The 24,643-nt window shown below is 45.9% G+C and overlaps 7 protein-coding genes across 8 annotated transcripts; 4 read left to right on the plus strand and 3 right to left on the minus strand.

The window, feature by feature from the left end:
- Positions 1-146: 146 nt before the first annotated feature.
- On the plus strand, positions 147-4,791 carry LOC108109039 (little elongation complex subunit 1). The gene is made up of 3 exons (XM_017217337.1): positions 147-283; positions 366-1,692; positions 1,750-4,791. Exons 2-3 carry the CDS (start codon positions 387-389, stop codon positions 4,710-4,712), a joined length of 4,269 nt encoding a protein of 1,422 aa, XP_017072826.1. The 5' UTR covers positions 147-283; positions 366-386; the 3' UTR covers positions 4,713-4,791.
- On the minus strand, positions 4,717-10,372 carry LOC108109038 (golgin subfamily A member 4). The gene is given in 9 exon segments (XM_017217336.1): positions 4,717-5,229; positions 5,287-5,403; positions 5,458-5,529; positions 5,593-7,935; positions 7,937-9,310; positions 9,381-9,584; positions 9,638-9,813; positions 9,872-9,959; positions 10,153-10,372. Coding segments are annotated over 9 exon segments (4,476 nt in total). The 5' UTR covers positions 10,237-10,372; the 3' UTR covers positions 4,717-5,211.
- Positions 10,373-11,380: 1,008 nt separating this feature from the next.
- LOC108109045 (ATPase inhibitor A, mitochondrial) lies at positions 11,381-16,924 on the minus strand. Of its 2 annotated transcripts, none has more exons than XM_017217344.2 (4): positions 16,890-16,924; positions 16,565-16,639; positions 16,134-16,278; positions 11,381-11,698 (listed from the first exon to the last, which is right to left on the minus strand). In XM_017217344.2, exons 2-4 carry the CDS (start codon positions 16,612-16,614, stop codon positions 11,570-11,572), a joined length of 324 nt encoding a protein of 107 aa, XP_017072833.1. In that variant the 5' UTR covers positions 16,615-16,639; positions 16,890-16,924; the 3' UTR covers positions 11,381-11,569. The 2 variants fall into 2 exon arrangements, with proteins under 2 accessions (XP_017072833.1, XP_017072832.1); XM_017217343.2 differs by lacking the exon at positions 16,890-16,924 and adding an exon at positions 16,832-16,886.
- Positions 11,850-13,989, plus strand: LOC108109040 (major royal jelly protein 1). Its single transcript, XM_017217338.2, has 3 exons — positions 11,850-12,816; positions 12,874-13,623; positions 13,681-13,989. Exons 1-3 carry the CDS (start codon positions 12,388-12,390, stop codon positions 13,810-13,812), a joined length of 1,311 nt encoding a protein of 436 aa, XP_017072827.1. The 5' UTR covers positions 11,850-12,387; the 3' UTR covers positions 13,813-13,989.
- Positions 14,099-16,109, plus strand: LOC108109042 (protein yellow). Its single transcript, XM_017217339.2, has 2 exons — positions 14,099-14,981; positions 15,034-16,109. Exons 1-2 carry the CDS (start codon positions 14,786-14,788, stop codon positions 16,074-16,076), a joined length of 1,239 nt encoding a protein of 412 aa, XP_017072828.1. The 5' UTR covers positions 14,099-14,785; the 3' UTR covers positions 16,077-16,109.
- A 574-nt stretch (positions 16,925-17,498) lies between the features above and the next one.
- On the plus strand, positions 17,499-23,648 carry LOC108109037 (protein virilizer). Its single transcript, XM_017217335.2, has 6 exons — positions 17,499-17,659; positions 17,714-18,390; positions 18,446-21,330; positions 21,393-22,089; positions 22,154-23,215; positions 23,277-23,648. The coding sequence occupies exons 1-6, from the start codon at positions 17,594-17,596 to the stop codon at positions 23,449-23,451; spliced, it is 5,562 nt and encodes a 1,853-aa protein (XP_017072824.1). The 5' UTR covers positions 17,499-17,593; the 3' UTR covers positions 23,452-23,648.
- Positions 23,524-24,578, minus strand: LOC108109043 (5-formyltetrahydrofolate cyclo-ligase). Its single transcript, XM_017217340.2, has 3 exons — positions 24,224-24,578; positions 23,905-24,160; positions 23,524-23,849 (listed from the first exon to the last, which is right to left on the minus strand). The coding sequence occupies exons 1-3, from the start codon at positions 24,395-24,397 to the stop codon at positions 23,617-23,619; spliced, it is 663 nt and encodes a 220-aa protein (XP_017072829.1). The 5' UTR covers positions 24,398-24,578; the 3' UTR covers positions 23,524-23,616.
- Between the last annotated feature and the right edge of the window lie 65 nt (positions 24,579-24,643).

Consider the following 24,643-nt stretch of genomic DNA (forward strand, 5'->3'; position numbering starts at 1 on the left):
TATCAAAAACCAAAAGGCTAATAGAAAAAATCTGCAGAAACCCATAATACGACTCTGCTATGAACAGGCCTTAAGTACATAGTATATAGAAATAAAATTTCGTAGCCCTGAAAATATACCATATAGGTATCGATAGTTCGGTTTTAGGTTATCGTTAAGGGAAATGTTTTGGTGACCGGCTGCAGAAAAAACGCGGATTATTGTTTTAGTTCTCTGTTTTATGTATTAAATAAGTAGAGGCGCAAATGAACATTATCCAGCTACAACAGGAATAGCGAAATGTGTAAGAAAATTAAATCTTGTATTGGTTATTCTGCCATTTAATTTGCCAGTTGCTCTTGAAATCGCGACCACGTGAAATCCAGCAACAACAAGTCTGCGGGACCATGGATTTGGACGAGTTATCAAACTTTAATATTGATCAACTCCTTGGCTCCCCCACACCATTCCAAGATAGCCTGGTGGTTCCTTACAAGCAGGTTCCCTTGACAAGGATTAATGTGGGATCCAAGCGAAGCCGGCTAGCTGAAAGAATATCCCACAGCGATGAGCTGATCCGCCAAGTAAAACAGCTAAAGGCCCAGAATAAACAGCTGATTGACCTGCAACGTACCGCTCAGGAGGTGACGGATTTGTACCAGAAAGAAAAGCAGCAGCGAATAGAACTTGAAAAGCGCTGCAAGCAGGCACAAGATAAATGTGAAGATCTTGAAAAGGAACTGGACGCTCAGGCTCTAAACTGCGAAAATCTGCAGGAGGAGCTGCATGTCAAAGGATTGCCCGTGGATGCCAAAGATGTACTATCGATACTTATGCAGCTAGCACAGCGATTGGGTGACGATTGTGGACTCTTGCGCAGGCATCAAAATATCTTGAAGAAGCTAAGGGATCACTGCAAGGCGGTGAACATAAGTCCGCCTACGCCAAAGAGCCCTAATCCGCGGAACAAACGGAAAAGTCAACAGCCTGGAGTCAACCAATCCACACAAACCGACGAGGAACCTACTAAGGCCACGCCGGTACTTTGTTCTGTGGCCGTACAAGTGGAGAATCTAATAGAGACCAGAGACCAAGGCACGCAGCACAAAAACACCACCACCACCCGAGGAACCACAACAGCATCCTTTATTAAGCAACACGATGTGGGCACCTGCTTTCCTGAACCCAAACCCCTGCCAAATGTGCGGCAAATACTTGATGAAATGCTTTCGTGGCGGGAGGATATTTTAATTGAACCGATGAGTCCGCTGAGCGATCCGCAACCGGAGTTGGACATACCCGCAACAGCGAGTGTGGCCACCTGCACCACGCTGTGTGACATACACCGCGAGATTGACTTTATATCTGACCTTTCGGCCCAAATCAAAGTTTCCGCCTCACGCCCGCCCTCGCGAACCATGCTGGATAGTGTTAAAGAAGAGACCAGGACTTCTAGGGAACTAGCCAAGGAACTGTTCAACTTTCTACCTCAAAACCAAAGTTGCCTGACTAGCCTTCCGCCACAGGCCTTCGAGGAGCTCTGGCAAGTCTTTGGCCAAATGGTTCTCGGCCTGTTGCACAGGCGCTCAAATCCATCGCTGGCTACGCCACCAAGCGTTAGCCAAGCGGATTTCAGTAGCTGGCTGTACGAGCTCTATGAGGGCACGCAGAGCCAGACGGAGCTGACCTCCGACAAAAACATCAGCAAGAGAGGTAAAACCTTAAAAAACGTACTAGTACGTGGATTAACTCAGTCCACATTCTTTTTAGATTTCGCCACCAGCACAGAGTGCATAGATGTTGGAACAAATCCCATCATTGAGTCACCCAACATTAGCTACGGGGGAGATGTCACACCAATTCGTCTGCCTTCCAAGCCCAGAGAACCAAAGCGAAGATCCAAAAAACGTAAAGCTGGTACAGAACCGAAGCACATACTCAAACGAAAATGTCTGGAGATGGAGCCAGTAGGTCTTGAAAAAAATACTGAATCAGAAGTGGAGCATGAACAAAAGCCAGAAACGGCAATCCAATTTTTAAGCAATTTAAAATCTTTTAACATGGCCAACTGTGATAACCTTGAAATGGAATTGGATGAGGAGGAACTCTATCTGCTTCAACTAACTTCCGTCTCGAAAAAGCAAGACAATGATGAAAACATGAGAGATGAGGTTTCAAAAGACTCCGAAAGCCTGGCAGAAAACACCGAGTTACCATTGCCAGGAAATAATGTTAAAGATTGTTTGTCGGCAGTTCAGAAAGAGAACGTTTCGTCTTCAAAAGATGATACTGCTAATGAAGAAAATTGCAACTCACAGAATAAAAATAACAAATCGCTGTCCAATAAAACTCAAAATTCGGATGTTAATACTTTTAAATGCCCACAAACTTATACGAGTTGGGCAGAATTTTCTCCGATTGAAGCCATTCCATTGCATCCATCTTCGTATAGCAGTGATGTCGAAACGAATGCGATGAAAGAAAATGTATTGGCTGAAGAAAGAATCAAACCATTCAGCGAGAAACCAGATGATTTACCAGAAAGATCTGACTTGGTAACGTCCCTATTCGGTAGCGATTCCGATATAGAGTACGAATCGAGTGAAGATCATATAGATTCACAGTTTCCTGAATCAAAGGATGATTCTGATGATAGCGACGAAACAAATACCAATCAGCGAACAAAAGATTTATTGTTCGGCAGTGAATCAGATTCGGACGGAGAGGAGGAGCAAGTGGTCAACAAGTTACAAGACAACGAATTTGAGCTTATTGTTCAAAAAAATCAGTTTGATAAACTAAACACATCCGAATCAGCACCAATTGAAGAAGTTTCAGAGTCCAATACTGCGAAGGAACCATCTCTTAAAGAACTGGCTGATAAAAATGAACATGAGGATGACTGCCAAGTTAATACAGTCTCCATAGCGTCACCTAGTCTGCCTGATTTAGTCATAGTAGAACCACCTTTACTCACCGAAAACTCATGCCCTGAAGTTCAGACTAAGGAGAATGCACAACAAACAACATATATTGCCACCCAAAGCTCGAGTGACGAATCCGAGGACGAGTGTAGTCTGGTTATTGACGAAGCAATCTCAACAATGCAGCCAGAGGAAAAACATTCAGCTCGAAAAATACCTGTGAAACCAAGATCGCAAAATGAGGTAAAAATCTCTTCCCCCCCGGAAGTTCGTTTTACTCGTCAGAGAGCTAGACAATTGCTAGACGAAGAGAAATGCAATCCAGTAAAAGGGGTTTCGCTTGTGCAACAAATTAGGAATCAACTTAAACAGGCATTCATTAAATCAGAGCCTTTTAATAATGACTTAAAGCTTGATTTTAATCCTACACATGAAGTAAGGGAAAAAGCATCAGAGACACATATTGAACTAGAGGCAATTGAGCACACATATGCAATCAGCGAAGAGTCACCAGCATCTCCAGTTCCAACGTCAATGGATGAGCTCACTGACCCACCAACTGAAATTCCCCTAGAGCAAGCTGTTACTAGCAATGAAGATGGTCAATACAAGTCAATCCTTCAACATGTAATAAATGCGGAGAAAGGGGTGAAAAAGTTTAACAAGATGAAAAGGAAATCTTTGGGAAAGTCTCAGCCTCAGCTTTGCGCCTCTATAGGTAAATATCTTCGGGACACCATTCAACTTGAGTCTACCTGCAGTGATTTAGCGTTGGAGATCTACAAAGTGACTAAAGATGAGAACGTGATCGTCAATGCAATGGTAACAGTGATCTGCAAAATTGGCACAGAGGAAAATCCCGTAGAACGTCTGATGACTGCCTTGAAATATTTTAACTTTTCTCAGAGATTTATGGCTGAGCTAGAGGAGCGTCTGTTTCGGAATGTGAAAGAGCGGCCAAATGCTGAGTTGGCGCTGAAGTACGTCAAGCTCTACTTGAAGGCAGTGTCCCTACAAGCTAATATGTCGGTGGGATATGTGAATCCCGCAAGGTTACTGCTGGCTAAAATTTTATATCACTTCGACCGGGATATGCCTCCTCTGGCTTTAGAGCTGTTGTGCCAATTTCCCACGGTGCTTCCACACCGCGAACAGCGGGAATATGACAACTCGGATCCCTTGATCACCGTGATTAAGCACCTGCTGATGAGCCGGCAGTATGACATGCATGATCCGGAGGGACCTGAGCGACTACTGCTATCCAAGTTGCGATTCGAATATCACTTCCAGCCTTTTGAGCCAACTTCACACCAGGTGTTAGAAAACTTGGTGGGAAAACTGAAAGCTGGTCGTCTAGAGGAGCTGGGTTACGCCTTTGCACTGTTCTGCCGACGCTCTGCAAACCTTAAAGTGTTTGATACAGTGCTGGGGGAACATCTGATGCCGCTTGCCATCAGCTCCTGTGATCTTGCTGCCGAGAACGATTCGTACGATGACCGGCTTGTGCTACTGCTGCACTGCATCTCTGTGGTTTTGAAACCCCTGCCTAAACAAACTGATATCTCCGCTTTCATTGGGTTCTTGAAGCGGTTACTCGTGGCAGTGCCACGATCTGGAGTTCAACTGGCGGCAGTGCAGGCCGGTCTGCGTCTACAAAGATTCGGCTTCAAGTACACTTTGGATGTCCTAAAAGAGTACAGGCCAAACTATCAGCTGGATCCGCTAACGAGAGCCATGTTAAGATGCTTTGTGGAACGGCGAAAAAATCTTCGAAACGTGGCGGCCGCTGGGAGATCTTCAAAAGTTTAGAGGGTTCCTTGTATGAATTGCAACTATTTATTTATATATGTAATTGTATAGAATTTGAATTAAACTAAATGCCAACTGCGCTGCGGATCTTTACAAATTTCAACTTAAAACTAAAATACACAAATCAATTGCACTTAGGGTTAGATTGGGATTATGTGGGGAGATGGGATATGGATAGCAAGCAACAAATGCCGGAAACAAAAGAAGCGTAATCAAAATGTACAAAAGTGCTTAGCATGAATTTGGATAGAAGTAGCTATAGTTAATTAGTGGACTGTACAATAACATTGATCTAGTATAAGGGATTACACACATCAGTTGCTTCTACAACTCGAAATGCCTGCTGAGTCAGCCTGAACCATCCTTCTCATGTGCCGGAGGTGAGGTATAAGGTACTTGTGATTTCGGGCCAATCATTTCAACTTTATTTCCGGTCTAGAAGCGACGCTGGGCAGGGCTCCCAATTCCAGTCTCCATCATAGAGAGCCATCAGTTCATGCTAGATTAGTTTGTTCAGCTGAAATAGTTAAGATGCAATTAGTGAATGACATGGCATTAGTATAGGGGTTCCTACCAGCGATCGCCTCTGATGCTCTTTTTCCAAAGCAACTTGGGCCTGCTGCGGTGAGAATTTAAGAACCGCCGATATCACCTTGACCAGAGTCTCGTTATTCGTGTTGCCAGTCAGGTACTAAAAGTGATGGTATTATTGTAAACTTTTATAAAATTGAGTTAGATTTCTTACCTGGAACATAATGTTGCGCAAGTATTCGAACTCTGTATTAGCTGGAACAGCCTCGCTATGCTGCATGGATACCTTATAGATTACAATAAGCAATTAACAATTGGATCAAAGGACATATAGCTGCTGAAAACTCACGAGTGTTTCATCCAATTGCCGCGAAAGTCTTGCATTCTGCAACTTCAATCGTTCGTTGGACTGTTCGAGTATCAGGTAGTTCTCACATTTTTGCTCCAAGAACAGGTTACGATTCGTCACATCCTGTACCTCGTTCATAATATCCTTTAGTTTCACCTCCAGCTCAGCCTTCTCTCCAGCAGCAGCCGCCTCCTGAACGTTTTTAGGAGCCATGCTGGCGAGGAGTTGCTGGGCCTGAATGCCCGCTCGCAGCGTTTCCAGTTCGTTGATACGCTCGGCCATCTGCTGGTTGTTTGCTTGTAACTCCTCAATCTCCTGCTGCATATTGGACTCCGTGCCATCGCTCTTATGCTTTAGGTCTTCCAGTTCTCGCTGCAGCCGTTCGTTAAGGCTGCGCAGACTATCAGAGTCGGATGAGGCGGATAACTGCTCCTTGAGACTAGTTATCTCTTGATTTAGGGTTTCTACCGTCGCCTGCAAACTTATCTGTTCTTCCTGGCTTTTCGATAGTTCGTTCTCCTTATCGTGGAGTTGCTGCTGCGCTTGCAGAAGATCTTTTTGTACAGCGTCACTCTGCTCGGTGACAAAGCTCGCATGCTCCTTTTGACGCGTTAACTCGACTGCCTGCTCCTCGATGGCTCTTTTCAGTTCACCCACCTCCGCCGTTGCTGCTGCACTTTGGGTTTCTTTTTCGCACATTTGGACGGCATGCTGTTCGGCCTTTTCCTGGAGAACATATAACTCACATTGCAAAGATTTTAGTTTCTCCCTAAGTTCCACACCTTCAGCAAGCTCTTTCTCCAATTGTTTGGTGTGCTTATTCAAGTACTCATTCTCGATTAGGATTTCATCGAATTTGGCTAGCTTTTCGGAAGCATCTACTTTGTCCTTTAGCTGACGGTCTCTTAAGGCCATAGCTTCTTGCAGCTCTACAACTTGTCGGTTTTTCTGAGCTATAGACTCTTTGACTTCCTCGCGATCCTGGCTGTGCTTGATCTTCAACTGTTCCATCTCCAGCTGCAGTACATCGTTGGCTTCGTGAAGGCGTTCCACATCGGAATTGGCAGCACTCCAGCGAGCCTCCAAGGTGGCAATCTGCGAGGCATAGGACGAACTGGTAGCTTCAATCTTCTCCTGGATGCCCTGTTCTGACTGCTTGTAAGAATCAAGCTGTTCGCGAAGATTGCTGATAGTGGCCTGCAGTTGGGACTCACTCTCGGTGTTTTGGGCCTCTAATTCCGCGCATCGCTCGGCTTGATCTTTTAGTTGCTGCTCCTGTTCCCTCTGACGCTCTCTTAGCTCCAACAATTGTTGTTGCTGTTCTTCCAAATCTCGATCCAAATTGGCCTTTACGCGCTGCAGTTCCTCACTAGCCACCTGTAGACAGTCCAGCGTATCCTTGGTCAGTAGCTTGTCCTTTTCATAGGCATCGCATTTATCCTGCAACGTCCGGTGGTCGTGATCCATAAGTTCCTGGGCATTTTGCAGTTTGGAGTGTTCGTCCAGAACCTGTTGCATCTTCACCTGAACCTTGCTCATCTCGTCCTGTTTTGCTTGTAGCTGGGATTCCAAATGATTTGCCTGTTCCTCTAGAAGGCAATTCCGTTCCGCTAACTTAGTATTTTCGCTCTGGATTTCTTCCAACTTGGCAGAGGTTATTTCATCTTGAGCACTGCTGTCAACCTGCTCCTGCTGCAGTGACTCAATGCGGGATTCCAGCTTGTGCTTTTCACGTTCCAGTTCGCTGTGTGAGTCTTGAACCTGCTGCATTTGAGTCTGCATTGTGCCAATCTCCTCTAGTATTCCAGTGACGCGTGTCTGCAACTCATCCTTTTCGCTTTCCACCTGGCGGGAGTGGCTAAGTCGCTCTGCTAATTCACTTTGCAGTGCTTCAACACGGGCGCTTTGTTCGCTTGTTTTTGCCTGATGTTGCTCGTGCTGCTTCTTTAACTTATTCAACTTGTTACTACTGGCTTTAAGTTCCTTTTCCTTGGACAGAAGTGTCGCCCGACTACTGGCCAAATCCTGGCTAACTGTTTCTAATTGAGATTTCAGAGCAGCCACAGTTTCGCTCTCCGAGTTAGCATGTTGATCCTGGAGGATTTGGATTTCGCGCTGTAGCTGTTCGAGTTTAAGCTTATGCTGTTCCTCTACTGTGGATTTCTCAGAACTTAACGCGGCCACCGTTTCGCGCTCCATTTCCAGGCTTTTTTCAAGTTCAAGAGTATGTTGCTCCCGTTCCGATTGAACAGCTATTAATTCTTCTCTGGCCCGACCAAGCTGAGCCTCCCAGTCGTTTTGTTGATGACGCTGGACTATTTCGAGCAACTGATCATTTTGCAAACCGCAGGTCCTGCAAACTGTGCTCACTCTCGGTTTTTAAAGAATTCAGGCTTTGTTCCAAGGATGAAGCTTGCTCTTCTTTAGCTGAGAGTGCAGCCTGAAGGGCGTTCAAACTGAGTTCCGTGGACAAAAGTTTGGCTTCGGTTTCATCCTTAGCTATTTGTAGTCTATTTATCTCTTCCTGAGAATTATAACTTTGAGACTCCCGATGCTCGTTTGCCTGTCGTACTTTTTCTAAATTCATTTGGTTTTCCTTTGTAAGAGTCTCGAGTTTTTCTGTCAATTCCGTCAACTTCTCATCCTTAACTTTGTGGTCGTTCTTGAGGGAACTCAAAAGTTCATTCAATTCAACCAATTTCGAATCAGCTGTCTCCTTTGCTTCTTGTAACTTCCTTTGCTCATCATTGGTTTTGTTTGTTTCCGACTCGCTAGCTTCTTTGCTTTGTCGCAGCTTTTCCAAGTTAGTTTCATTTTCCCTTTTTAGGTTAGCCAGCTGTTTTTCCAGATCCTTTAACTTTTTCTCGTTCGTTGAGTGTTCGCTTCTGAGGGATTCTAAAAGTTGGTCCTTGGTCAAAAGCTCTGTTTCGACCTCTTTTATGTCCGCTTGAAGTTTTTCTAGTTGATCGTTTGAATCGCTTGCTTGGTTTTCACGATCTTGGTTTTGCTGTTGTAAATCTTTTAGTTTTTGTTCGCTGTCAGTTTTAATGACTTCCAGTTGTTTTTCAAGGACGGCCACCTGTTGCTCTTTGGCTGCATAATTTCCTTTCAGGGAGTTCAGCATGTGCTCTGAGGCCATTAATTTGGCATCTACTTCCTGCTTTGCGGCCTGGAGCTTTTTAAACTGTTCCTTGGCTTCGTTGCTGTGGGACTCTCGCTGAGTTTCCAAATGCTTTATTTTCTCCTGAAGCTGGCGCACCTCGGTGTCCTTGTGCTCCAGTTCCGTGTGAATAGCCTGTTTAGTTTGGGCTAGGAGCAGGACATTCTCCTCCTCCTGCTTGCGGAGAGCTTCGTACTTTTCTGTCACACTTTTAAGTTGATCTTCCCGATCTTTAAGTAATCGCTGAAGATCCGGAACACCATCACCGGAACCGCCATTTGCAGGCGGCGGTGACTTTCCGGCCGACTCATCCAGGTCGATAAGCTGTTCTGTGTCCAGCAACTGGCCACTTCGCTCCAGAGCCGCCGTAATATTCTCTGGATTCTCGCCCAGCAGCTGAAGCTTCGTCTGATACGCCTGCATTTTGCAACTCATGTCGTCCATCTCTACACGCAGTGCCTCCTCCAGATGAGCCTTGGCCTGTTGCTCCAGTGTGCACTGTTCCCTGAGCTCGCTTATCCGACGCAGAGCCTTGTCTTGCGTCTCCACCAGCACAGACTGCAAAGCGATTTTATCGGAAACATAAATTACACAAGCTTATCAATTGATAAGATAGACAGATAGATACCCTCGCCTTAGAACTGTCGCGCTCCAATTCCTTGTACTTTTTGGCTAGATCCGTGTAGCGACATCGGTACTTGTGATAGCGATCCAGGGACTTCTTGTACGCATCGTACAGCTGGTCCTTGGTAATCACATCCAGCCGAGCTGTCGATGCGGAGTCGTCAAACTCACTGCTCGTCTCATCCAGATCCGATTGCAAGTGGTAGACCTAGAGTATTACATAAAAATAGTAATATCTTAATGGGATTTTCACATATTTACAGCTGGTGCTTCGTAGGTGGGCAGGCGGAAGGACACATCACTGGCCATGGACGAGTTGGATAGCTTGCGGGTCCTGGAAGTGGCGCCATTCAGGGACTGAGTCGAGCGTCCGCGAAGCGAAGATGCACTTGTGGCCGGCAGTTTTTGGATGCGATAAGGCGAGTTCTGAGGCGTGTCTGATTGGAAGAAAGCTATCTAAGATAGGGAATTCCAGGTGACTCACGAAGTACTCACCCTCCTCCGTGATGCTGAAGAAGTTTTCATTGTTGCTGGTGTTGGTGTCCGAATTGGGTGTTGTGCTCGACGATGAGCTCACGGCGGCCTAGAAAAATGGTCAAATTCCCATTAACAGCTGGTCCCTTCAATTCTCTGCCCAGAAATGGGTCACAAATGCACTATATCGGAGCCCTTCCCAGTCTTACAAACACATATGTAAAGCCTTATCGGTGTTTGTATGTTTTCCTAATTTGCATTTTTCTTTGACACCTCCCACCCCGCCACCGCATTGTAAATACCTGTGCAGCATTCGCAAATTGCTGGAATTTCGATGGCGACGCCTTCACCTCTTCAATCAACTTGTTTTTCAGGTTGGCAAACATTTCGAGCCCGTGCTGCGCTATTTTATAACTGCTTGCGCTACCTGGTTCAAGCACAATTTAATTTTTAATTAAAAAACATCTAAATAAATACGTGTCTGCAGATGTTTCCCAAACGGTCACACTGTCGTTATAGTCAGGAGCTATCGATAATAAACATAATATCTACTAGTGACGAATGCTTTTCAAAACCAAATGCATTTTCTTTTAATAATAATTTTGTATAAGTTTTTTAATGTTTATATAGCTCAGGTTTTAAATCCTATCCAATAATTTTAAATTCAGTTCACGATTTGCCGAAGAGTCGACCATCCAGAAACAAGCCAGTTCCGGCAGGTGGCGCTCCTGCATAAAAAATCTAAATCCGTTAAATTTAAATTTTATTAATTCTGTTGTAAAAACCAGTTAGTCGCTCTTTCAGTTATATGTATATATTTTCTTATTTATAGAAAGTCTTTAGGTATACATTTCTAGCATCTCCATTATAATGAATGAAATTTATAATGCTTATACGCTTAATACTGAACGAAACCTGAACAAGTTTGCTAATAAGCCAAAGATTTTGCATTTAAAGTATCCGTTGCTTGTGCTTGGTTCATTTATATATTTTGTGTACAAGCGCTATGTTAAACACAATAAAACCTGTTCATGATTCTGGGCTTCAAAAGTTTCCCTATAAACGGTACCCCTTTTTATTGATCTTATTAAATCACTGATAGGCCTTTTCAGGGGTTTTTTATCCTCAAAAATTGTCTAAGATATTAGTCCTTATGGGTATTCATTTCATATAAGTGGGGTTAGACAGGTAGTTGTTAAGTATACAAAACTATAGAGAAAATGTAGTTCGCCATAAATTGTTTTTCTTCACTAGTGTATTTCTCTGAAAGGTACTTTTAAGAAATAATTAATTTTCAGGCGATAATGCATCCAGCGTGATAACTAGTTCTAGCTAAGGAATAACTAATAACTAAATAACGAAGAAATACATTTTACAGTTGGTGGAAATTTCCCACATACATTTTCATATTATTTCCTATACATAATACTCCTGAATAAATACGAATCTCCGTTTTTAAGTAACAGTATTAACCTGTTGTGGCATGTGAGACAGATGATTTTCCGAGTTTTAATAACTTCCAGATTTATGTTCACTTTAAAGCCTTCAAAATATGGGTGTTTTATTGATGCGGTTTTCAAATACATTTAACATTTTTTGAGTTATTGGTAGTAGTGTTCGGAGTGCACTTGGGGAAATACAAAAGCGAGTGAAATGCATTTAAGTAAATGTCTCAAGTTAACACATCTGTGTGGTCACTTTCTCCTGGTGGATCAGCGCTCACTTGTGCAGGTTGTTGAGGAACTCCTTGTGGCGCTGGATGGCCTCCTCGTGCTCCTTGATTTGCTGATGGTGGAACTCAGCCTGGTGGATTTGGTCGTTCTTCAGGCGATCGAGCTGCTCCCTTTGCTGCAACAAAACAAATCAAACAGAAATGTCGATTAGCCAGTGTAGAACACAATTAAAGATAGCGAGTCGTAAAAAAAACTAATTACGGGTTAGGTAAGCCCGCCCACCCTTGAAGCGTCCCATCAATAATGGACTGTCATTATTAGCTGCCAGCCATATAAGAGGCTTTGGCCTAAGCCGTTCCCGAGCGTAAACAATTCCACCTTTGTCGACTTCCAAGAGCAAATATTTGGTTAAAAATTTTTAGCACGAACTCGTCACACAGGCCCACGAAAATGTAAATATCGCCCGAGTGGCCAAAAGAAACATAAGACTGCAAGTGAGCGAAAAAGACCGGGGGAAAACCGACTGCCAATGAACCTGAATCAGCATCAATACCAGCACTGCTAACCGTTCTGCCTGCTCATCTTCTGCCGCCCAAAACAAGTCTGTTTTCAGTTGATAGTTGGCTTCCGATGTGAAACGACGAAGAAAGTGTTCCCAGAGATCGGGGTCACGTATTAAATTTTTGCGTATTTGAGGCCGCATCTGACCAAATATCAATAGAGTTTACACTCTTAATTGGCTGTCGACAAGAAAACAAAGCCTCTCTCTTCAACCTACGCCACCGCCTCTCTTCTACCTATCAGAGGCCTCACTCAGAAATTAGTTGATAAGAAGCTGCCCTTAGTTCGACCAGAACATTTACCATGCGACTCTGCTGCGGAATGGTAGCTTTTCGGATATTGTTGATTGTGTTCTCGTTAACTCTGTCGAAGGGTTATAGCGCTGGAATTGGAGGATCGCGGCCAATCCGTTCTGTTGAAACACTGACTCAGTGGCGCCAGTTGGAGTATGGTTTCCCCACTGCTCAGGATCGTGAGAATGCCCAGACGGCGGGTAATCTAGTGCCCGAGAATGGTACTCCCATCGATGTGCAGGCCCATTATTTGCCCAATGGTATGATCAGGTTGTTCACAACCATTCCACGTTTTGCGACTGGAATTCCCTATACATTGGCCACCGTTTCCTCGACGCAGGGTAGGAATGGCCCTCTTCTGCAGCCATATCCCAGCTACTCCTGGCACAATGGCAACGGCGAGAACTGCGACTTAATAACCTCCGCCTTCCGAGTAGCTGTAAGTTGAATTTCTTCATGTCTTAATTAAGTTAATATCGGGACATTTTCCTTCCAGGTCACAGAGTGCAATCAATTGTGGGTCATTGATTCGGGAATCATTGGCAGCACCCAGTATTGTCCGCCACAATTGCTGCAGTTTGACCTGAGCACCGATCGCCTGCTGCATCGCTATCGTTTTCCGAACAGTACTTACATTCCGAGCGCTTCTTTGTTTATAACTCCAAATGTTCTGGTGCAGGATCCTCCGCCGAGGGGAACTTGCAGTCGCACCATGATCTATGTTGCCGATGTGAGCTATCATGGCTTAGTGGTTTACGACCACCACGCGCAGACATCCTGGCGGGTAGAAAACCGTTTCATGTACCCCGATCCGGATTACGGCAAGCACACCATTGCCGGCGAGAGCTTTTATCTGATGGATGGCATGTTTGCGTTGAACAATAATAAGCGAAATCTGTATTTCCATCCATTGGCTAGTGCTAGTGAGTATTCCGTGCCATTAAGTGCTCTAAATAGACAGGAGAACTGGGCAAATGGGCCAGAGGCCCTGCCGGAGCAGTTCATCTTACTGGGCAGACGGAGGAGTGAGTGCGCCGCATCCGCCATCGATAGCAGGAATAACGTATACTGCGTAACATTCAATCCTATCAAACTATTCGTATGGAACGTAAACACACCTTATAATTCGCGAAGTTTTGGCAATCTGCCGGCCAAGTCCGATGAGCTTGAGTTTGTCAGCGGTATGAAGGTGGTACGCAACTCCGCCGGACAGGAAGAGCTATGGTTGCTCTCCAATCGTTTTCAGGTGAGATTGAATTGATTAAATAATTTGAATTATGTGTAATATTCGTTATTCCTTCAGAAAATTGCCGCAGGTACACTGAACTCCAATGAGGTTAACTTCCGCATTCTGCGTCGAAAGTTGGATGATGTTCAGGGAGGCGTTTTGTTCAATAGCGACGAAGACCTAACGAATCGCTTGGTGTTTAACTAGTTATTTACCAAATCCAACTAAATTAATCTATGTAAATATTTATGTTGTTGTAAAGATTACTGGAGAATTGGCGGGCGAGTTGTTAGAAAACAACGAAATACCAAGGAATTTTATTGCAGCCTATCATGAATTGTAAGTTATGTAAATCAGATGATTAAAATTTTATTTCTGCTTTAATCATTCTTAAGCCTTTCTCTAACGAGTCAAAAAAAGAAAACACAAAACGATAAGCTTGCGAGATAGATATTTAAAGCTTTGAGGTTCTCTCAAACAACTTTTAACTTCTTCAAAGAATAATGAAATTCTTAATTTACTTGTAATGTATAAATGAGCTTTTTTAAAGGAAAAGGAAATTTTGTAATCCGAAGATTTAGGTTTTGGTTTTATTTTATATCAAGCTTCACTGTATATGCTCCAATATGTAGCAAATCTTTTGCGGCCCAAAAATTATTTCATGCTAAGGTTCAGGGTCATTTGTTATCGCTAGATGATTGAGCAATTCGCGGGACTAAGCAGCAATCTAGCCACTTATGAATCCCATAGAGTTTTAGAAGTATCGGTAGCTTGAGATTGGACTTGATTTCTCGCCGACAACTGACCTTAACCGTTTTGGGAATGAGAAAAAGAGCTTGGAACTGGATTGGGAACTAAATTGTATTGACTGGATAATTGATAACATTTAATGGGGCGATGAACCGACCGAACGTACCAAATGGGTGGCGTGCATAATTAGCCAACACAAGCAACTTGTTTCTGGAGGTGGAGACCAGTAAACAAACTGCCATCGCCCGACCAGAATTTCAGCGCACAGAGTTTTGTGTGTACAATTAAACCAGTTACAAAAGCTGACCCGCTTAGTCCGCTGAGTGGCTTGCCGGATTAGAAAGACATGGGCCTGTTGCCCGCCGCGCATGCGCAGTATCCGTTTGGACTTTAAGTGGAGCAGTCGCCGCGAAAGTGAAAGGATTACAGCATGCAGTTTTGGATTGCCTTTGGAGCCTGCTGTTGCTGGTGGCTGGCAGCATCCACCCAGGCCTTGGAAAGTGTTTTTGGAGCATATAACCTAGAGCTCGAGTTCCCATCGCCACAGGAAAGAGAGCGAGCACTGAGGGAGGGCCTTTATGATCCAGGCAGTGTTATACCAATCGATGTGGATGTCTACTATAAGCGTAAGAGCTCCTAACTTATCCACAAAAGCTCGCTTAACTTGATCTCTCTTAGATGGCGATGCCACACCCTCGATATTCGTGACCATTCCGCGGTTTGCCAAAGGTGTTCCATACTCCCTGGCCTATGTCACAAACGAAATGCGTCCGAACGGAACTCTACTACAAGCTTATCCCAGCTACGAGTGGCACAAATCCCACGGCGCTGATTGCAATGGCTTGACTTCAGTTTATCGGACGCAGATAGATGAATGCGGACGGATGTGGATCCTGGACAGTGGGGAGATCGATTTTATCCAGCACTGTCCTCCCCAGCTGTACGCGATTGACTTGGAGAGCGGAAAGGTTGTTCATCAGTACAAGATGCCGAAAAGATTGTACAAGGAAGGCGTGAGTCGTTTTGTCACGCCTACCGTGGAGCTGGATCCACATAATTGCGATGTGGGATTTGTGTACATGGCCGACTCTATTGGGGATGGTATTGTGGTGTACGATGTAGCCGCCCAGCAGTCATGGCGGATTGAGAACAAGTTCACTTATCCCCATCCAGACTTTGGTACTTTTACCATAGCTGGCGAAAGCTTCCAGTTATGGGATGGCACAGTATCCACCACTCTTACGCCCCACGGATTAGGTGGTCGCCGGATGATGTATTTTCATTCGCTGTCCAGCGACTGGCAGATGGCCATCCCATTGGATGTCATCAACAACGGCAGCAATTGGCGACTGAACGATGTGAGCGCCGCTTTGGACCAGTTTCAAGTGCTGGGGAAGCGTGGAAGCCAGTGCGTAGGTACCGCCATGAGTGAGTCTGGTTTCCTGATCTGCGGCCTTGTCCAGCCAGCCAGTCTTTTGGCCTGGAACATCCGATCTTCCTACAGCCATCAAAATCTGGTAATGCTAGTGGAGGATGAGCAACGGCTACAGTTTTCTAGCGGCTTGAAGATCGTGCGAAATCATGAGGGCAAAGAAGAGCTCTGGGTGCTGTCGAATCGACTACAGAAAGCTTTTGGTGCGGGACTGGATTTCAAGGAGATCAACTTTCGCATACAAAAGTGCGGTGTTCAGGAGCTGCTCGGCGGAAGGCCGTGCTACTAACATTAATATTGCTCAATAAAGCTTATGATGAAATGGTTTTGTATTTTGTTTACTTACCTTCTTGTAGAAGTACTCCTCCTCGCGGGCTGCCTCCAGCTTGCCGAAGGCGCCACCGGCCTCGCGGATGGAGCCACCACCACCGCCTCCCTTGCCAGCGCCACTGCCAAGGTCGCCGACCTGGCTGCCGCTCATCTTGGCCAGCCTGTGGAGGGGAGAAGCGGAACTTGAAGAATCTTCTGGTTTCGGTTTTGTGAGTTACGCAACAATGGAGTGAAGTCAGCATAGAATGCACACACACACGCGCGCAAAGTGAAAGCGATTTCGATGGGATCGAAATTGTTTATCTTATCGGGCGTTGAGGAAAATGTAAGTGCGAGGCATACATAACACTTAATGTGTGAAGGATGGAAATTGGGTAAACCGTTTATTTTTGTAAGCCAATTAACAGGTTAGATATACATGTGAGTGAAATACAACTGAAAACTTACTGGACTCCAGCGGGGTACAGACGGGATGCGCTACGACGTACAACGAACATTCTGCTTGTTTCTTAGATATATAAACTGCAAGGCAGAAGAAATAAAATTTATGTAAAAATCACAGACAAGACACAGAATTAAGTAACTGTAAATTGGTCAACTTTAAAAACGAGTTCGTTCAACTTTTTAAAACAGCCACGACGCAATAAAGGCAGTTATTTTTAGATGATTCTTTGTTTATTGTTTGCATAAAATATATGCATTGACACAGAATACCTGCTATACATATACAATTTAATGCCGGAATAATGCGGCGCGGCTGAACTTTACTCACTTTTTTCGAAGTTTTTTGCAGAGTGACTGTAGGCGATACGTTTAAAAATACGTTCGCGCTAGAGCTTGGCACCCATTCACAATAGTAAGGAAACCGATGCTAAAACGGAACATATGTACCATTCCCACTACCACCGATAGCAACAAAAACGACAAATCCCGAAAAGCTTCTACAATCTGTAATTATTTGGAAAATTATTAAAAAGTAGTGATTAATTTGAAACATTCTCGATATATTTAAAGACACTTTTTTAAGAGACCAATTCGGTATCAATTTATCCGACGGGTTGCAGTCTTTTTTGTGGTACAGTGTGTCGTATTCGCCCAATCGCACTTATCCGCAAGGAAGTACTCTAGAGGACCTGTGAAAGAATCAACTTTGTCACTTACATTACGAGCCATGGTTTTGAGAAACTGTCTGCATCTTGACCACCGAAAATCTTTCCGATAATGTTATGATGTTCTGTTGTTCCACAATTCGTTACAAGCCAATAACCAAATCCCGATATTTCTTTTAAAAAACTTGAACTAAGAGCGATAATCAAAGCACTTGGCGGGAGCACCGATCCACCATCTGGTCACACTAAACTAAAATAAAAATCGATATACGATAGGCTCACGTACAAACTGCAGTGGCCAAATCGAAGAATTTAATTGTTTTTCGGTTCGATTCCGGTAAAAGGACCACGCATTTATACTCTCAACATGGCCGATGTAGACGATGGGTCCGAGCTGCTGTTCTTCGACACCTTTTCGCATGAAGAAGTGACGGTAAGTGCCTGCGTCTACGAGAAGAGTTTTCTAACCCCCACTCTTCATTCCTAGGACATCAATTTGGACTTGGTGCAGTTCCCCAAGCCAGTATTCATTACTCAAGTGCGGATCATTCCGTTGGGAGCTCGGGTGCAGGCAGACTTTCCAGGCGGCGTTCGTCTGGGAGCCACCAATCCCTCGAAGTTCGATCTAGAGTTCTTCGTCAACGACTTGGGAATGCCGGCTGCGTCGGCGTTTGAGAACCTCGGCCTGTTGCGTTACAACCAGAATGACTGTATCCATTTGGACTGCTCGCAGGAAAAGATTGTAACGGATGGATTGGTGCTACGCGGTTGGTACAGCACCATCACACTGGCCATCTACGGCATCTTCACTAACTCGGTGACAGAGCCGATTGCCAGTCCGACGTTGCCTTGTGAACCTGTTGGTCCGGAGATAAGCAACCTTAGCGGCGAAGTGCTCCACCAGGAAGATGTTTTGAAGGACGAGTGGCAGGAGCCAATGCAAGCGGAAATGCTAACCGCCCACAAAAGCAACGTCAGCGACTACGATCCGGAGGACATGGAGTACGGTATGTCGCGGGATCATTACCACCAACACTCCGAGGAGCAGGATCAGCGAGAAATGCGCCGATTGCGACGCTCCACGCACTCCACCGATCACTCGCCGCCACCGCCTAGAAGGTCACACACGCACTCAGAGAGCAATGACAGAGATTACATCAGATGGTAAGTTATTTTTTTTTTTAACAGTCTTCAACTAACCATTAGCTCTTTAAATCAGTTCCCGCGACAAGGGCTCTAGGGATTGGTCACGTTCGCCGGAATACTCCAGTCATCGGTCCCGTCGCAAGCGCTCGGAGAGATCTCGCTCCGATGTGGACGAGCACAAGTGGCCCAGGACCCCGCCTGCATCGATTGATTCCCCGTCGCGGCCGCGTTCGCCTGACACGATGGACTACGATGACGACGACTCGCGCTCCCATTACAAGATGCAGTCGTCGCACTACAGGCACTCCTCGGAGTCCTTGCACCGTGGAGAGCGAGATCGGGACGATGAGGACCGATCCTGTACGCCGCAAGAACAGTTCGAACCCATTCTTAGTGATGATGAGATCATTGGGGACGACGAAGAGGAGGATGCTGTGGATGCAGCTGCCATTGCGGAGTACGAGCGGGAATTAGAGGCCGCTGCTGCCGCTGCTCCTCCTGCCATAGATGCTTTCGAGCCCTGGCAAAAACCATTGCTGGTATATGAAGGGGATATGGCTGCCCACTTTAGCAAGGAACTGGAAACTCTAAAGCTTCTTTTTAAGAAGCTGGTCTTGCAAACCCGTTGCGAAAATGTTACTTCATTCAGCGAGGAGCATGGTGCAAGTGTGGACGAAAGAGAGCAATTTGTGTACTTGGGAGAGCAACTAAACAACCAATTGGGCTATTTAGCACAGCATTTCAAGAGGAGGAACTTTGTCCTGCAGCAGTTTTTTGGAAACGATGAAGTGCATCTACGCCAGGCGGCAAACGTCCTGCAGATTGCCCTGAGTTTTCAAGCAGCCTGCATGCAGCCGCAGCCTGCATTTAAGATCCGACATATCAAGCTTGGTGCCCGTATGGCTGAGCTTCTGGGCAGTAGCGAAGATCTCTTCCAGCATTTGTTAAAGGAGCACAAATTTGATACCTTCGAGGCAGTATTTCGTCTGTACCACGAACCTTACATGGCGTTGTCCATTAAGCTGCAGCTTCTCAAAGCCGTTTACGCCTTGCTGGACACTAGGATGGGCATCGAACATTTTATGGCCTCAAAAAATAATGGTTACCAGATGATAGTCGAGGCCATCAAGAACGCCAAACTGACGAGGACAAAGTACGCACTGCAGGCGATTATAAAGAAACTGCATTTGTGGGAAGGCCTGGAGACTGTGCAGATCTGGTGCCGGCGACTTTTCGTGGACAGAATAATTATACCGGGAAATCGTGACCAAATGGAGGACACAGTGATAACCTGTCAGCAAATAGAGTTCGCCTTTGAGATGCTAATGGATGCATTGTTTTCCAGCCAATTGAGCTACTTGCAGCCTCGCCGTTTTCTTCCCGTGTCTAAGAAGTTCGAAGTGGTTACCGATCCCACGGCACAGCGGAGCTTCGGAAATGCCCTACAATCCTATTTAGGACAGAACTCATTGGCGGAATCTTTGCTAGTCATGTTGGGAAACTGCAAGGAGTTGCCGGCCACCACATATCTAAGCATGCTGGATTTGATACATACCCTTCTACGGTCCCATGTAGGCATTGATTACTTTGTAGATGATGCTTTTCCTGTTACCCAAACGATTGTAGCCATATTGCTGGGTTTGGATGAGATTCCTAGGAATCCAGAAGAAGAAGAGGTAAAACCGGATAAGCCAGAACCAGAGGATAAGCTAATGGAAGACGAGAACAAAGTATCGGAAGCAGGTGAGAAGCAAAGTGTTCCACCCGCCGACGAGGAGGTAAAATCTACTGCTCCCGCGGTTCCTGTTTCTGCTCCAGTTCCGGTACCTCAAATGCGACCCAGGCCGATCCTTCGCCCTGTGCTGCCACGGCTTGCAAGATTGGGCATCGAAATGTCTTACAAGGTTCAGACCCGTTACCATCTGGATGCCATTGTTTACGCAGCCGCAGCTCCCGAATACGACGCCGTCAAGTTGGCCACTCATATGCATGCCATTTACTCGCAGACCTGCGACCCCGCTGGACGGCAGCACACTGTGGAAGTGCTGGGCTTGAATAACAATCTTAAGATTTTTATGGATCTGATTAAGAAAGAGCAGCGTCTGCAGACGCAACGCCAACTTAGTTCCCCTGGTACCAAGTACAAAAGCCCAGTGTTGAGCTATGCGGTGGATATGGTGGATGCCTGCGTTCGCTATTGCGAACAGTTGGACTACCTCATCGAACACGGGGGCGTGATCTTGGAGCTGGCTAAGAATCATGAGACCTTTGAACCGTCGGTGTCTGCAGTGTTGCAGGAGATGTACGTCTACATGAAGCCACTTGAGGCAATAAATGTATTCGTGTATGATGACATCATGCCGCTGGTGGAAGTGATAGGCCGCTCTTTGGATTATCTTACTACTTTCCCTGGAGATCTTATTATGGCCCTTCGGATTTTACGTTACCTCTCCATCAGCAAGCCAATTGCAGGACAAAAAGCTCCTCCTGTAACCGAGGAGCTGAAACATCGTTTTGTGGCCCTGCAGTTATACGCAGCAGACGGTGTCCAGCTTTGTATTCAAATTATGGAGAGGCTTTGCGCTTACTTCGAGCAGCCTGGTGCACATGCTCCTGCCTTGATGACCATACAGGGAGTTCATTGCTGCCAGATCATGCTCCCCACATTACAGATCCTCAGAGAACTGCTCTCATACGCAATCCTAAGTAGAGATGGCACCTACAAGGACCTCACAGCCATCGATCACCTGGTGAAGGTGTACTATTTGCTCTATTACTATCCGACGCGCTGTCAGGCGGGACTGGAAGTAGAACAGTGCAAGATGGAGGTAGTCCAGACCCTCCTCGCGTATACTCAGCCTAATGAACAAGACGAGGAGTCACTGCATAAGTCCCTTTGGACGCTGATGATTAGAGAGGTTCTTAAAAATGTTGACGGTCCGGCACACTTCATTCCAGGTGACTTAAACCCGAAGTAATATAATAAAGCAAAGCTACTTACTATATTTCTTTGTTAACAGGACTTAAACTCCTAGCGGAGCTGCTACCTCTGCCTCTGCCTATGCCGCAGCCACTTTGTGACCAATTGCAGCAACAGCACAAGCAGCGTCTAATCACCGAGCGGAAATTGTGGTCCGCCCACTTGCACCCCCAGAGCGGGCAGATCGCCAAGCTGGTGGAGGCACTTGCTCCCTCCAGCTTCCCACAGTTGTCCGAACTCCTGCAGCGAGTTTGTATGCAACTGTCGGATCTGGCGCCAAACATGACGCTGCTAATCGCAAAGACTATCACGGAACTTCTGTGCAATGAATATCAGACATCAAACTGTATTCCGACTACCAATCTAGAACGCCTACTCCGTTTCTCAACGCGCTTGTGTGCATTTGCTCCTTTGAAGAGTTCAATGTTATCTATTCTTTCGGGGAAGTTCTGGGAACTTTTCCAGTCCCTTTTGGCCCTTAATGAATTCAACGACGTGGTTTCCAATTGCCAGGAGGCAGTGCATCGAATTCTGGACAGTTTTCTAGACTCCGGTATTTCGTTGATCTCTCACAAGTCTACGGCTTCGCCAGCTCTTAATCTCTCTGCAGCACTGCCCCCTAAAGAACTAATCCCTAGAATTATAGATGCTGTCTTTAGTAACTTAACTAGCGTGGAAGTCACTCATGGTATTTCAATCCTGGCGGTTCGTAATTTAGTCATTCTAACCGAACATGAGTAAGTGATGATTTCGAAGGTGTGTTTATAAAATAAGTAAACAAAATTTAATTTTATTCTACAGTTTCACTTTTTACCACCTGGCGCAGTTGTTGAAACAGAAGATCACCGAGTTTCAGGCGTGGATGGAGCGCGTAATCCTTCACAACGAAACAGTGGAATACAACGCCAACATCGAATCTCTAATCCTGCTGCTGCGTTCTCTAACTCAAATCGAACCTCCGCCCACGATGTCGGCGATGCCCCATCGAACACTGAAACTTGGCGCCACGGAGCTTGCCCAGCTGGTGGAGTTCCAGGACATTGAATTGGCTAAGCCACCGGTTCTGAGCCGAATCCTTACCGTCATGGAAAAACACAAGGCGGTAGCCAACGAAGCGGCGCTTAGCGATCTTAAGCAACTGATTTTGCTGCAAGCCTCAAAGCAGGAAATTCTTGCCGGAACCAGTACTGAAACGCCACCTGAGGTAGATGGAGACGCCAATCCATCAACCAGCACCTGCAGTGGGTCTCTTTCCGTAGAACCCTTTTTACCCCAGGCTGAGGGCATAGTCACGCAGTATGAGGCACGCCCAATCTTCACGAGATTCTGTGCCACCGCAGAAAACGCCCAACTTACAGCTCGCTACTGGCTAGATCCGCTGCCCATCGAATTAATCGAAGACATGAACGAACCCATATACGAGCGTATTGCCTGTGATCTTACAGATTTGGCGAACGTGTGCCTCAATCCGGATTTGAATGTGGCTGGAGATAGCAAGAGGGTGATGAACTTATCCGGCTCACCGCAATCCAATCGGGAGATGACGCCAACGGCTCCTTGTTTCCGCACGCGTCGAGTGGAGGTGGAACCCGCCACTGGACGACCCGAGAAAAAGATGTTTGTTTCGTCAGTAAGGGGCCGCGGTTTTGCTCGTCCTCCACCTTCCAGGGGCGATCTTTTCAGGTCCCGTCCACCCAACACATCAAGACCTCCGTCCCTACACGTTGACGACTTTCTGGCCTTGGAAACTTGCGGCGCCCAGCCCACGGGACCTACTGGCTACAATAAGATACCCTCCATGCTAAGGGGGTCTAGAGTGGGACGCAATCGAGGATCCCGCATTTCGGCAGCCGCTGCTTTCAGGTAAAGTGCATTATTAAGATACTTTGATCTGATAACAAAGAAAAAATTCACTTTTTGACAGACAAAAGAAGCTTATGCGCATTGGCTCGCCATCTAGCTGGGCAGAGTCTTCCGGATCATATCGCTCGGGATCGGATTCACACTTCAATAGCAGTGATTCTCACTATTCATCGCCCCACTACAGTGGACGCCCCCGTGGCCGTGGCCTGCGATCAAGACCATCCTACTTAAGATAGGAAAATGCAGCTTAACTGCCTGGTTCTCGATTCAAATTGAGTAAAAGTGCTAGAATTTATGAACCAGGTTGATATTAATTAAGCAGTTTAATTCCATTAGTTTATAACAAGTGCAAGTTTTGTATTAGCACGCTGAATTTCCCCAATTTGTATATAAGCTTAAAGTTAATTTTCTGTAATTACACTGTGCAAACGGACGTCGTGCGTCTCCATGGGCAGCTCTTCATTGCTGACTATCTGCTCGTTGAGGGCCAGTGCCATCAACGAGATCTTTTTGTGCGGGTACTTGTCTGCGTGCTGTTTTAGAAACTTGTCGTAGTAACCCATTCCATGGCCCATGCGAGCTCCACAGCGCGTGAAGGCAACCCCAGGCACAATAAAGAGATCGATGCCGTGTCCTGTAGCAATGGAATCCCTATTTAGAGAAAGTGTGATCTTATCTTTAAAACCCACCATTAGTCATGGCATCTTCCCGGGCCTCCTTGAAGTCCGGCTGCTTGATGTTCCACTTGGTCAGTGGCAGACTGTCGTACTCATCCATCCCGCGCAGTCTTACCATTTTCATCTTACTGCCTTCGTACGTTGGAACGAAGACCATCTTATCCAGACGAAACATCTCTCGGAGTAACGCCGTTGTGTCCAATTCAGAAGTGGTGCTTAGGTAGATGCTCACCCTCTGGGCCTGACGAAAAATATCGCTTTGAAGCACCTGGCGTCGGAGGATTTGGCTGATTAGTTTTGACCTTAAACCCCAAAGACATTTGAATTTAACCTTAGCAGTGACAGCTTGCGACTGTCGGGCAATTATCTCCCCGTCAAGGTACTTAAGGGCATCCTTCATGCGCCTCCTCAGCGCCACTTTCAGGGTATTTTGGATCGTAGCCGCCATTCGTACTGTCGGATCTGGTACTGCACACTCGTGCGAACCGGTCAGAACTGTTTCCATCTGCCTGTGCGACCGAGCATCAGTAGGTCTCGTCTGTGGGGCCCTTATCAGTTCTAGTTACACCGACCCACTGGTATCAGTCGGCTCTCTTTTGGAGCTGTGTTCGTAAACAAATGGGATGGGAGCAGTCTGGAAACCAGAAGCTTAGATTTCCAGTAGCTAACCAGAAAAACTATCAGCTGATCAGGGATGGGAGTTACTCCTTATGTAACTTCGTATCTCAATATGTTTTCCCTTCACTACACT

Source organism: Drosophila eugracilis, unplaced genomic scaffold, assembly GCF_018153835.1.
Source record: "Drosophila eugracilis isolate 14026-0451.02 unplaced genomic scaffold, ASM1815383v1 contig_1765, whole genome shotgun sequence".
Classification (NCBI taxonomy): Eukaryota; Metazoa; Arthropoda; class Insecta; order Diptera; family Drosophilidae; genus Drosophila; species Drosophila eugracilis.

Excerpts from the sequence above, each read along its gene's own strand:
- LOC108109037 (XM_017217335.2), top strand. The coding sequence starts at position 17,594 with ATGGCCGATGTAGACGATGGGTCCGAGCTGCTGTTCTTCGACACCTTT. Across the intron at positions 18,391-18,445 it reads GACAGAGATTACATCAGATG|TTCCCGCGACAAGGGCTCTA; the intron begins GTAAGTTATTTT and ends TCTTTAAATCAG. Across the intron at positions 23,216-23,276 it reads TCGGCAGCCGCTGCTTTCAG|ACAAAAGAAGCTTATGCGCA; the intron begins GTAAAGTGCATT and ends ACTTTTTGACAG.
- LOC108109040 (XM_017217338.2), top strand. The coding sequence starts at position 12,388 with ATGCGACTCTGCTGCGGAATGGTAGCTTTTCGGATATTGTTGATTGTG. Across the intron at positions 12,817-12,873 it reads CCTCCGCCTTCCGAGTAGCT|GTCACAGAGTGCAATCAATT; the intron begins GTAAGTTGAATT and ends TTTTCCTTCCAG. Across the intron at positions 13,624-13,680 it reads TGCTCTCCAATCGTTTTCAG|AAAATTGCCGCAGGTACACT; the intron begins GTGAGATTGAAT and ends TTATTCCTTCAG.
- LOC108109042 (XM_017217339.2), top strand. The coding sequence starts at position 14,786 with ATGCAGTTTTGGATTGCCTTTGGAGCCTGCTGTTGCTGGTGGCTGGCA. Across the intron at positions 14,982-15,033 it reads TGTGGATGTCTACTATAAGC|ATGGCGATGCCACACCCTCG; the intron begins GTAAGAGCTCCT and ends GATCTCTCTTAG.
- LOC108109043 (XM_017217340.2), bottom strand. The coding sequence starts at position 24,397 with ATGGAAACAGTTCTGACCGGTTCGCACGAGTGTGCAGTACCAGATCCG. Across the intron at positions 24,161-24,223 it reads CGCAAGCTGTCACTGCTAAG|GTGCTTCAAAGCGATATTTT; the intron begins GTTAAATTCAAA and ends CTCCGACGCCAG. Across the intron at positions 23,850-23,904 it reads GGAAGATGCCATGACTAATG|GACACGGCATCGATCTCTTT; the intron begins GTGGGTTTTAAA and ends CCATTGCTACAG.
- LOC108109039 (XM_017217337.1), top strand. The coding sequence starts at position 387 with ATGGATTTGGACGAGTTATCAAACTTTAATATTGATCAACTCCTTGGC. Across the intron at positions 1,693-1,749 it reads CAAAAACATCAGCAAGAGAG|ATTTCGCCACCAGCACAGAG; the intron begins GTAAAACCTTAA and ends CATTCTTTTTAG.
- LOC108109045 (XM_017217344.2), bottom strand. The coding sequence starts at position 16,614 with ATGTTCGTTGTACGTCGTAGCGCATCCCGTCTGTACCCCGCTGGAGTC. Across the intron at positions 16,279-16,564 it reads CTGTACCCCGCTGGAGTCCA|GCTGGCCAAGATGAGCGGCA; the intron begins GTAAGTTTTCAG and ends TCCCCTCCACAG. Across the intron at positions 11,699-16,133 it reads AGGAGTACTTCTACAAGAAG|CAAAGGGAGCAGCTCGATCG; the intron begins GTAAGTAAACAA and ends GTTTTGTTGCAG.